This window comes from Oncorhynchus mykiss, chromosome 7 (genome assembly GCF_013265735.2).
Source record: "Oncorhynchus mykiss isolate Arlee chromosome 7, USDA_OmykA_1.1, whole genome shotgun sequence".
In the NCBI taxonomy this organism is placed as follows: Eukaryota; Metazoa; Chordata; class Actinopteri; order Salmoniformes; family Salmonidae; genus Oncorhynchus; species Oncorhynchus mykiss.
The window spans coordinates 13,869,750-13,882,684 of NC_048571.1; the positions used below are offsets into that span (position 1 = coordinate 13,869,750).

At 40.6% G+C, this 12,935-nt stretch overlaps 1 protein-coding gene across 1 annotated transcript; it reads right to left on the reverse strand.

Annotated features, from left to right (window-relative positions):
* Positions 1–330: 330 nt before the first annotated feature.
* On the reverse strand, positions 331–3,569 carry LOC110527353 (transcription factor Sox-1a-like). Its single transcript, XM_021608575.2, has 2 exons — positions 2,263–3,569; positions 331–942 (listed from the first exon to the last, which is right to left on the reverse strand). Exons 1-2 carry the CDS (start codon positions 3,247–3,249, stop codon positions 913–915), a joined length of 1,017 nt encoding a protein of 338 aa, XP_021464250.1. The 5' UTR covers positions 3,250–3,569; the 3' UTR covers positions 331–912.
* Between the last annotated feature and the right edge of the window lie 9,366 nt (positions 3,570–12,935).

Below are 12,935 nucleotides of genomic sequence, written 5' to 3' on the forward strand. Positions count from 1 at the left end.
CATCTTTACTTCTCATTTTTAATCCTCCCAATTTTCAATGAATTTACTTTATTGCACCGCGAACAAAAATCATGGGGGAAACGAGTATCAAAGGTCAACATGACGCAAGTTTGAAAATTCTCTACAAACAACATGTAAAAAGAATGCCATTGCAGATTGCACCATTAGTTAATGATATTGGGCCTATGTTTCTCCATCTTGGCGCACTGATTCTTCCAGTTTGTGTCTGTCATCTACATCAAAATTGCAACAAGTGCTGGAAAAGTTTGAATAACAACGCTTTCTGAAAGTTCAATGTAAATGAATGAAATAAAATGAGAGCAGAGAATATTCCCTCATTTCGTTTATTCCCTCATTTGAATATTATAGTTTATGAGATTATTTTAGACCAATACACGTATTTTTGTACTTTCTTGAAAATGATAATTATGTCAATGAAAAGTAAAATCTTTACGCACATTACGAGATGTGGAAATGACTGAAATATAGTGAGTTAATTTATGAGTATAATGACAAACATGAAACAGGGAATGTGAAAAAAAAATATTCATAGTTATATTGCATGATCAACAAATAGCCAGAACGCACATGTCAAATCATCACAATTGGTCCACAATTAAGTTTACATTATTAGGCAAATTATATGGGATCTTAGAAGAGCAAAAACAGACAGTCAAATAACTTATTTTAAAATGGGTGATTCTGTCATCAGTAGGCCTAACTAGTGTTGACCGATGGCGTGAGCGTCTTCCTGTTGGTCAAAAAAGATGTCACCGGACAGATAATCAAAAGAAGCCCGTTCAAAAAAATCAAATCAAAACATTAGTCGACCGACACGAAGTTCCTCCCACGAGACATTAGCCAAGTCAACAGGTGTTGTGACTCGAGCCTGTCTTGTTCCCTTCCTCGCGACTACCACAACGTCGTCCTTTTCTTTAGGTACTAAAACGAAAGATATATGATATATTATTAAATTACATTCAAAGAGCATCTGATATATATTTTACAGCTATTTGATTAATCAGTAATATTAATAACAATAGCATAATGCTAGTAATGACATGCTAATAATAATGATATGCTACATTTTATATATATATATAAACAATTTATGAGCATTAAAACGCTAGTGGGCCTATCTTATTTCAGTGGTCCAAACCAGTTATCACATATCTGAGTATATTTATTCCAAACATGCTGAATACTGATATGATACATGATATTATCATTAAAGCTATTGCTGCTGCACTTCCAACTAAATTAATGTATAGGCCTATAACCCTGTCTGATGTCCTGTCTCGTGCTTAAACCGAGCATCAAACCGTCAAGGTTGTGTGACAAGTAAGTACGTCCACCATTACTAATTCATCCTTATTTACGCATATTTGCCATATGTACTCCATCCGATTTTAGTCACTATACGTTTTAACCCGATTTTGGTTTAGACAGACAACCAATAGAGCCAGCATCTCGTAGATTTTTTGTCATGTCATTTGTTAATCTGCCATATATAAATATGAATTAGCCTTAACATTGTTAACTCAAACTGTGTCAAGTAGAAAACCTATACAATCCAAAATAACGAAACTAACACGTTTTTCCATAACCAGCGAAACATCTGGGAAATTTATTTAACTCATACTTCAACGCAAAATTGTTTTCTTTCCTGGCATAATTGCATTTAGTAAATTATTTACAGTTGCTTATCAATCTCATCTAGTGTTTATTCACAATTTACATGATTTATTTTTTTACAACAACAAAAACAAATGTTTCAGATACAGCAACCCACGTGAAAACGAGAAAACGTGAAATGAATGGAAATCTTGTAAACTTTTAAAAACATTTTCCACATTCATTCTAATCACACGGTTATCTCATTTAAATGTCCTTATTAACGGTTATGTTTCCACAGAAAATGTAAATACTTCACAACCTAAATCGTCTCAAATCTTGGCATCCCCATCAGTTAGAAAGCAAGTAAACCCAATGCGCAATTAGGCCTACTCGCGTTTCATAAACGTGGACAGACAATACCCCACTGAAAAAGTTAATTTTGTCTAATGTATTCTTATTGTTTTTTAATTAAGATATTCGCCTTCAATGTACAATAACCAATAGCCTGTACAAAGAGATAGCAACATTCTAAAAGAGGTAAATATTTGGTTATGTGATTTTGTTGCGCTATCGCACAGTCATGTTTCTCTCTCTCTCTCTCTCTCTCTCTTTCTAAATATGTGTCAATGGAACAGTTCCGTTTACCCCTGTCGTGGAGCTCTGGTAGTGCTGCGGTAGCGCGTGAAGTCTACTTTGAACGGACGGGTCACCTGCAGCTTCCCCCGTCGGTAAATACATGCTTATCATGTCCCTCAAGTCCCCGGGACACGGGGCGCGAGAGTGAGTAGAGACCGGAGGGCTCACACTCGGTTCCGATTTCACCAGAGAGCCCAGCGTGCCCATCGACCCGGACGAAGCGACACCAGAGCTCTGGTGCTGCGTGTAGGTGATCCCGCCGTAGCCGGACGGAGAGGCGCTCATGTAGCTTTGAGAGTTCGAGATGGGGCTGTACTGGAGGGCCGACATGTCATAGCGGTGCATGGGCTGGGGGTTGTGCGGGTGGTGGTGGTGTGAGTGGTGGTGGTGCCCGCTGCCCGGGTGCTGGCTGTAGGCGAGCTGAGCTTCCTGCATCATGGCCGCGGCCGCCGCAGCTGCAGCCACCTGCCCCGAGTACGCACCGTTCGCCCAGCCGTTCATGTGCGCGTAGCTGGCAGCAGACGCACCACCGTGACCCCCGGGACTGTCTAACCTCTGTCCGACCCCAGGGCTCATCCCTAGACCGACACCCCCACCCCCTGTCCCGGTAAGCAGCCCACCGGCCAAAGAGTATTTGTCCTTTTTTAACAGTGTCTTGGTCTTCCGTCTCGGTCTGTATTTATAATCCGGATGCTCCTTCATGTGCATAGCTCGTAGCCGCTTCGCCTCGTCGATGAAGGGTCTCTTCTCCGCCTCGGACATCACCTTCCACTCGGCGCCGAGCCGCTTGCTGATCTCGGAGTTGTGCATTTTGGGGTTCTCCTGAGCCATCTTCCGCCGCTGGCCCCGGGACCAAACCATGAAGGCGTTCATCGGTCTCTTTACGCGGTCTTGGTTGACTTTGTTCCCATTGTTTGATCCTCCCGTGTGCCCCGAATTCGTGTTCGTTTGGGGCACTGGGGAGTGTAGATCAGTCTCCATCATCATACTATACATTCACCTGGCGTTAACTTTTTCAACCAATACACGGAAACATTCAGTCACGGCACCTCCACACTGCTGGCACACACCGTCACTTGCGCAAATCAACCCTCCCGGAAAAAATAAATAAAGATGGAACGAAGAAATACAATCCAAAGTAAAAGGTACTTCGATAAACTTTTCCTTCCTTCTCTGTATTAGTCGTTTTCTCCTCTTGTTTTTTCCACATCCAGCTCGATGAAAAGCGTCTCTTTGAGCTACTTTCTGTGCCTATAGTAGTAAAGTTATGGAGCTTACCCATATGATGCGCGTTGACAGCGACTAAATGAGGTGGTGGTGGCCAATGGCGCTCTAGGAAAGGCGTGATTTGCATGCAGTCTCGCTGTCAGGTGACATAGGAGGGCTAGAGCTACTCACCCGCAAGTAGTGGGTTACCTCCAACTCCCAGAAGGGAACGTAAATAACAATAACCTACTTTGACAAGTTTGGTTATTTTACAAAGATAATGGCCGCGATGATAATGCATAGGGAAAAGGACAGTTTTAGACCAAAATTCCCCCCCAAACAGATGCGCGCGGTCCACAGTGTGACCCCCCTTTCACAAACAAAGCTTATGTCGAGAATAACATTGATTGGTTATACAAAAATGAATGTAGTCTACATATGCATTTCATAGCCAGGTGATTATATAACTATAATTGGTAGCCTATCTATATTCCTGACATGGAAATAATCTTTAACTCGTTCTATTGAAATGTGTTGTTTTAAAGCAAGTCTAATCATTTTGGGATCAGTACAATATTGAAATGAAATAGGATAATTCCCATAGCCCATAAAAACTCAGGACAAGAAAAAGGCACAATAAAACACAAGCATATAAAAACAAAATAAACACAACCCCTTCTTGGAGAAATCAACACAACATCTAAATGTGGTTTCATTTGGATTTCTCTGTGATAATTTGCTTGGGGTATCTGCAAATAAGAGAAAAGATAGGCCTAGTCCCATTATCAGCAGCCTATTTGGAGCCACAGGTGTTTTCCTGTTGTGCCGGTTGCTAAGAAACAGGTGACTGACGCCCAGAGCACGTGCCAGCCAAACCCTTTTGTCTAAAAGCGGTGGAGGGGGGATTGCTACAATTGACATTGTGCTAGAACCACATGGGAGTTACCCATGATGAGAGAAAGCAATATAGTATTTCTCCTCGATGTACTATTCTGTGGGAGACATTTCTCCCCCTGCAATCTCTGGGTGTTTATAGGCCAAGCAGGGTAAATACAGATACATTACAACATACAATTCTGAGTGACCTACCTCATGGTTTTACCTAACATATGGCTTCAATAAACAAAACAAGACTTAACACTACTCCGTCACTTTACATTTCAGAGATATTTTTATTACGCTCATTGATTTTTTAAAATCGTTTTTTATTTATTATTACAATACAAAGCATGCACATACAAAATACACACTAACATCAACGATATCACACCTGCTCATACCCACCTGTTCTCAACCCTATTTTCTGTGCCTCTGCCACATGTCCTCAAATTGCACCGTTTTGTTCCTCTCCGTCGCCCACGCTCTTTCAATATTTAGATAATGAAGCATATGATTTTTCCATTGTCTTAAAGATGGAGGATTGGTTATTTACAGTTTTTAAGTATACTTAAAATAAAAAGATAATTAACGAGAAGAGTGTTGTCCTACCCATCCGGTATCTCACTGCATCCTCATATGACATGTCTTGAAATGTGCAGACAGGCGGATTATAAGTAAATGTACTTTGTAATTTACATTGTAATTGTGGATTATGTCGATTCAAATTCATCTAATTTCATTAAGGCTATATCATTTGTTTTTGTGTTTCCATAGCCCCATAGCAAAGTCTGTCTATAGTCTATTCACGGGTTGGCAGTCCACCAAACCAATTCCACATCAATCAATTAATTAATGACAGAAAGAAACTCAACCAGTTATCTAATATTTTACATAAAAAATATGATTGTGAATCGTATAACCTATTCAACGTAAAACATTAATGCACAATTAATTATCTAAAATAGGTTTTTCGAACCAGGCCTTAAGTGGCTATTCAGAAATTACTCACAAATTTACAAGGGCGAATGATTGCAAAACAAGTATAGAGTCCTATTGACCAATACCTTGTTTTATCAATACGTTTTAATTATCGTTGCCAAACAGAGAAGGTCACAATTGACACCGAGTATGAAGGAACATCTTCAGGAGAAAGGCTCGGTTCTATCGTGGCAGAGCTTGATCGCCGTCTACTGGAGACTCAATTCGGCGGGTGCGCACATTCCATGAACGCGCGCCGTGGTGCTGAAAGACAGCGCTCGCAGAACTGAAGCACACACACAGTAGGCTACCACACTGCACTCGCTCTCAGTGGTCTCTCTCACACGCAGGCTACTTATAGGCCTGCACTATGAAGAGTCCATATTACAAACAAACACACACCAAAAAGCAGGCTATTTAGTGAGTAATGAATGCTTTATTTTTTATTCACTGATACAGACTTATATGGAAAATAACGAAATACTAACTCAAATCGAAATACCAATTTTTATATTAAAGCCCTTGAAACACAGTGCCAGAGTCTTTAAATAATGAAGCTGATACCTCCAAAACATTATTCGTAATTTGACGAATTCTGTAACGCAGTTGATAGTGGCAGTATCTGCATGTTTACATTCTAGAAGTAGCTCGGGTTTACGTAGGAAATTCATGATTTATCAAAGTGACAATTTTTCAGGTGCGATTCGCTGACAATTTGCTTATCCATCTCCGTGTCAACCTGACATTCAGCATTGTAAGCTTGGGTAAATGACATGTTATCTAAGGAGATGTAAAATATACGCTGCAATGAATAGGCAGGCCTCCTTGCAACTGCCACGGCTATGGCAATTTGACACGGTCAATTCCATCTCCACCAATGACAATAAATAGGTCGAATCAGGAATTACATTTGAATTCAACTGACTGAATTGAAAACGGGATTTACCCAACTCTGCTTCCATACATGATGCTAGCTGTCAGTACACATTATCATAGACAAAATAATATTTACACGAATCATTTACATTATAGTAATTCAGCAGACGCTCTTATCCAGAGCAATTAGGGTTAAGTACCTTGCTCAAGGGCACGTTTGGAGATTTTTCACCTAATCGGTTCTGAGATTCGAACCAGCGACCTTTCGGTTGCTGGGCCAACGCTCTTAACCGATAGGCTGCCTGCTTCCTTAAATGTACTTCCCATTAAATGTGCTTTCCTGCTATTGTTACTGTAAACATTAAACAATCGATCAAAAAAACTAAAATAAAGCATACAAAATACAGATGCATTTTATACCCAATGATTATTATTACGATTATGATTATTATGTTACTAATGGGCTATTATTATTACCCTATTGTTATCATATTACTATGGCCTACGAACACTTTTCAATAATGATTAAATTAATGATTTCTGTGCTTTTTATCGATTCAAATGCAAATAGAAAGGTCATGCTAATTAATGTCTGGGTTCCTGTTCGGACTGAAAACACATCAGTTTGGTAAATCAGTTTCAAAGTATTTTCCAAGTATTTCTTCAAAACCAAAGTCTGTTTTAAAAAAGGAAATGTCTTTGGCATCAACATTTGGAATTAGACTGAGTAGGAAAAATCCTCATCATATTTCTGAATGCTTTACTTATTCTGTCAGTATTTCACCATTGACAAGAGCTTGTTCCAAAACCTTCATCCGATGCTGCTAAAGTGCCGTCTCTCCGTTTCATCCCGTCCCCAAAGTGCACGTGGAGTGTCTCTTGAACTCGCGAGAATGCGCGGCTTTAAACGGTCAACATCTGTCAGGTGCTTCTGTCGCCTCTCAGCGAGTTTTGGGAAGATAATTGGCACGTGGGGGCGGGCGTGGATAGCAGGGGCGCATGCTACTATGTTGCGAGTTTTAGCCTACGTCTGTTGCTCTATTCCGTCCTCCAACACAGCGCGCATCATGAACACCCACAATATAGGATAGAGCTAGAACATTTACTATTCTTAGAACTTTAAATGTATCTGTATTTAAAAAAAAAAATGTATTTCCATATTTAAAAAATGTTCACGTTTCTCTTTATTCGAGTTTTCTATGGATTTTAAACCGATATTAGGACGAACTTTATTGTTAGAATTGATCCTGTCTGGTCACTTACAGTATGTTATTACAGTTACACATTGCACACCCATTATGACTATATTACCCCCCCCCCCCCCACACACACACACACTAATGATGCTATTATTTGTGGCGGTTTGTCTGTCATGAGGCTACTTCATTACTCATTAAACATAACAGACTGGAGGAAATAAAGGTGTCTTTTCAATGGGATCCAAGTCATGTGAATTCTAGCTCTATAGTCTCACTCTAAAGAATTTTTGAAAATATTCCCATCTTTTTAAATATATTTTTTACAAGAAAATAAAGAAATCTAAGTCAACTATTCATCAGTGGCCTTGATGGGCATGTCCAACGCAAATTCACTCACACCACATACTAACAGGACACGAGAAGCAAATCAAATAATTGAAATATCTAATGGACAATTAAAAATAGTTGTTTCTCTCCAAATTGAATTTCCGTGTGTATTCAAATCTATCTGACATCGTTTCGTGTCTTCCTTCTTGGTTCCTTCCCTGCCGAAGGATGAATGAAAACAAATCACTGGCGTGAAGATAGCTGGGAGTTGGGGAGCTCGACGAGGGAGCCGGACTACAAACTGTATACACCATCTTTTTCACCGTAAGAAACCAGCCGATTCATCCTATTCAACTCGACTGATAGGCCATACGTCTGTTTCGTCCCTGTTGGGAATTTGTACGATCTTATTATCATAACATAACCTCAGACTATATGGGTTACAGTCATCCTGTATTTTGTGACAGGATATTATCCATAATCCACAATGTTCAGGTTTGCAACTGCAAAAATAAAAACGGATATTTCAGTAACCTTATATTAATGTAATTGTTACATGCTCTGAGAATATCAAGAGACAAATGTCTTGGAGCCTCTAGTCTTAAATTAACATTATTGAGCTCCGATAACTGTTTTCTTGGTACCTTCTTCACTGGGTTTATGAATCAACAATTCCACCTTCTCCTCTATAGGGTTTCCTCTTTGTTGATAAGTGTTTGCTTACTGTTTGTTGATAAGTGTTTATTTCTTGTTGTTGACATTTACAACCCATGGCAGGTGATGGCAGTTAGGTTTAACATGTCTGTTTTTAAATATGTCCCGTTGTGAAAATGACAGTCATATGCTATTTCCTTGGTGGCTAAACGTCTCACATGTCTCTATCACATTCTGAACTGAAGCAGACTGAATGTGTATCTCATTATTCATAGACATTTATAGAGTCCTATTTCATTCACCTAATTTAGCCTTGTTTGGTCCACACAGGCCCATGGCATTTGTCCATTTCACACAGGAGACAGGATATCTAGAAATATAACCAATAGACGTTTATCTCAAGCCTTCAAGGTACTTCAGTGAGCTCACAGTCCACTCACTGAAGTACCTTTTACCCATCATGCCTCATGTTGAAGGGATAGTTTCACTTCAGACTACGCACAACGAGAGGTTGTGCTTGACACAATTCGCAAATAGTGAATTATCACTTTATAACATGGCCAATTCCTTTTAGACAACTTATAGGATGGACTGCTCCAATGGAGTTGGTGACATTGAAATTCTCTGGTTTCGAAGCCTTTTCTCATGCCTCCGGGCCTATTTACAGGTACCAGTATGAGTCTTTAGTTTGAGTACATCTTTGAGTACCGTCAATGTCGTGCTGAAGAGCATTGATCATAATACTCATATTTCCATGTCATCTTAATTTAGCCAGGTTAGACTCCCTGAGAGAAAATACATTTTCATCAGAGAGCTGGTCCATGTAGGCTAAAGCACACAGTTCTGCTTTTATGTCTGTCGCTCCACTTTCCCGTCTCGATCAAGGCCTGCGTTGTCGCTGTTCAGAGTACTCAGTGTAATGGTCCCCCATGAAGCGCCTATCTACTGCTTTGTTGCCAAGAGGCAGGGCATTTGGGGTCAGGCCTGGAGGCATCTAGAAAAGAGGGAGACAAACGCATAAAAGCAGGAGTGGCCTGTTCCGTCCCCAACCATATTCAGACACATCAACCCTCACGAGCCCCCTCTAAAAGCCATTGAACAAATGGTGTTCAAGGGCATCGTAAATCAAACAGGGGAGCAGCCCCTGCTATTAGGGGCAAAGAAAAAAAGCCACAGTTGAACCTATTGCTAAAGGTTCCTCTCCGTGGTATTATCAGTATGTGTCAACATATGTAGTACGGAACAAATAGAAAATACACAGCTCTAGTAAAATCATGTTTCACTGTTAACCCAACATGGTGAAGTTACTGCAAGTGAAGAACACCTAGAAATCCACTCGATTCTGAGACCTGTTGTAGACTTGGATTCATCAAAAGTTTCCAAGTCTACAACAGGACACTTAAAAAAAAAAGTGAAGGTCCATTCTATTAAGTGTACTTCTATGTTCTGAGAGTGATGCCTATTGAGCCCTAACATGGAGCAGCAGCCCCCACCCCCGGCTCTCATTGGAGGATCAAAGAACCCTGGATAGATAAGCACACGGGGGATGTTCACAGCTCTCTTCTGCCTCTCTGGCTTCATCCCCCCTGTTAGCTGTGGAATCTCTAAGCCCACAGCCCCAGCGCGCTACACAGCCTTTCTCTCCCCTGTCTCTCCCCTGTGTTGTAGCATCAGCTGAAGCTCCTAAAAACAACATGTTAGCGCCCGGCAGGGGCTAATGGCATCAAAGGCCGTTTTCGCAGAGCATTTTGTGTAAGCTTGCTGTCGCAGCAGATGTCAGCTCCTGCTGGATTTAAGAGCATTGACAGGGCTGAGAGTGAGAACATGTAGGCCCGTAGCCAGAAGACATGTTGTTGTCATGGACACGGCTCTCTAATCTTAACATGTGTTGTATAGGTTTGGTTTAATTGAATTCTTGGCAACACTTAATATCAAGTTTCCTTCTTATTGTACTCGGTTAATCTACACTACACATATACAGTGCATTCGGAAAGTACTCAGACCTCTTAACTTTTTCCACATTTTGTTACGTTATGGCCTTATTCTAAAATAGATTAAATTGTTTTTTCCCCTTCATCAATCTACACACAATAACCAATCATTTTTGCAAATTTATAACAAATTAAAAAAGGAAATGTTGTATTTACATAAGTATTCAGACCCTTTACTCATTACTTTGTTGAAGCACCTTTGGCAGTGATTACAGCCTCTATTTTTCTTGAGTATGACGATACAAGCTTGGCACAACTGTATTTGGGGAGTTTCTCCCATTCTTCTCCATTCTTCTCTGCAGATCCTCTCAAGCTCTGTCAGGTTGGATGGGGAGCATTGCTGCACAGCTATTTTCAAGTCTCTCCAAAGTCCAGGCTCTGGCTGGGCCACTCAAGGTCATTCAGAGACTTGTCCCGAAGCCACTCCTGTGTTGTCTTGGCTGTGTGCTTAGGGTCGCAGTCCTGTTTGAAGGTGAACCTTCACCCCAGTCTGAGCAGGTTTTCATCAACAATCTCTCTGTACTTTGCTCTGCTCTTCTTTCCCTTGATCCTGATTAGTCTCCCAGTCCCTGACACTGAAAAAACATCCCCACAGCATGATGCTTCCACCACCATGCTTTACCGTAGGGATGGTGCCAGGTTTCCTCTGGACGTGGTGCTTGGCATTCAGGCCAAAGAGTTCAATCTTGGTTTCTTATGGTCTGAGTCCTTTAGATGCCGTTTGGCAAACTCCAAGCTGGCTTTCATGTGCCTTTTACTGAGGAGTGGCTTCCGTCTGGCCACTGTACCATAAAGGCCTGATCGGTGGAGTGCTGCAAAGATGGTTGTCCTTCTGGAAGGTTCTCCCATCTCCACAGAGGAACTCTCGAGCTCTGTAAAAGTGAAAAATAGGGTTCTTGGTCACCTCCCTGACCAAGGCCCTTCTCCCCCGATTGCTTAGTTTGTCTCTAGGAAGAGTCTTGGTGGTTCCAAATTTCTTCCATCTAAGAATGATTGGGCCACTGTGTTCTTGGGGACCTTCAATGCTGCAGAAATGCTTTGGCACCCTTTCTCAGATCTGTGCCTCGACACAATCCTGTCTCGGAGCTCTACGGACTCCAAGACACAATCCTTCGACCTCATGGCTTGGTTTTTGCTCTGACATGCACTGTCAACTGTGGGACCTTATATAGACAGGTGTGTGCCTTTCCAAATCATGTCCAATCAATTGAATTTACCACAGGTGGACTCCAATCAAGTTGTAGAAACATCTCAAAGGATGCTTAATGGAAACAGGACACTCCTGAGCTCATCTTCGAAGTCTCATAGCAAAGGGTCTGAATACTTATGTAAATAAGGTATTTCATTATTTATTTTTTTATACATTTGCAAAATTTCTAAAAACTTGTTTTCGCTTTGTCGTTATGGGGCATTGTATGTAGATTAATGAGGAAAAAATATAACTTAATCAATTTTAGAATAAGGCTATAACTTAACCAAATGTGGAAAAAGTCAAGTGGTCTGAAAGCTTTCAGAAAGCACTGTATGTACAAATATTGTGGAATTTGTTTGAAATACTGCCAAAGCTCATATGCATCAGGTTCACAGTTGAATTAGTGAAAGCAATTACCCAAGCTAAACTTATAGCATGTTACTTTTGAACCATTCTGTGGTTTCAGATCAGTGCAGATAGAGAACAATGGAAGATGAGATGAGGCCTCGACACTACTACTGAGATACAGCCTTGATGGATTCTGTCTGTCTGTCTGTCTGTCTGTCTGTCTGTCTGTCTGTCTATCTGTCTGTAGTACTTTGGTAATGAAGAATCCATACACTTTGCAGCACATAGTAGTCTGAACAGATCAACACTTGACTGGTTCTACACCTGTTCTTGGACAAGGGCCTTAAAAAGTCACTACATGGAGTTGTAGCAACTGTGGCAAATTCTGAGTGTGAATTGAACTCAAAGTGATCTGGTCCATTTATGAAAAAGTTATTTTTTAACAAAGCACATCACAAAAACTGTGTTTAACCACTGCAACAGCGGCCCCTCGAACCTAGTACTGTCCACTAAAAACAGGACAGAAGATCTTCTCTTCCTGACTCAAGGTCAACTCTCCATGTACCGTCAAAGTGCACGCGATGTATCTGAAAACATTGTTCATGACAAAAAGAAAATCCCAGTGCTTCGTTCTTCATATTGAGCTTTCTGTCCTTGTTTATTGAACTACATACCCAGTAAGGTCAATGTCATTCTATGGCTTTTGAATTGTTTAGATAGATAGATAGATAGATAGATAGATAGATAGATAGATAGATAGATGGATAGATAGACCATGTCATCTATGTAACTGAAGGTCTTGTTTATATACTGTATAAGTACACCAGCATGTTAATGCAGTATTTACACGGAATATGCCGATATATACTGTATTTCCAACTCAACCTGTTTTGCAACCAATACATTGTACAATTTTCACCTCAGAGCTTCATATAATATAACTGAATTCTTAAATAGATATTGTACTGTAGCAGGGGTATTCAACTCTGACCCTACGAGGTCCAGAGCCTGCTGGTTTTCTGTTCTACCTGA

Coding starts and splice junctions, on each gene's coding strand:
- LOC110527353 (XM_021608575.2), bottom strand. CDS start 3,249: ATGTATAGTATGATGATGGAGACTGATCTACACTCCCCAGTGCCCCAA. Junction 943..2,262: donor ACCAGAGCTCCACGACAGGG/GTAAACGGAACT, acceptor CTTTCGTTTTAG/TACCTAAAGAAAAGGACGAC.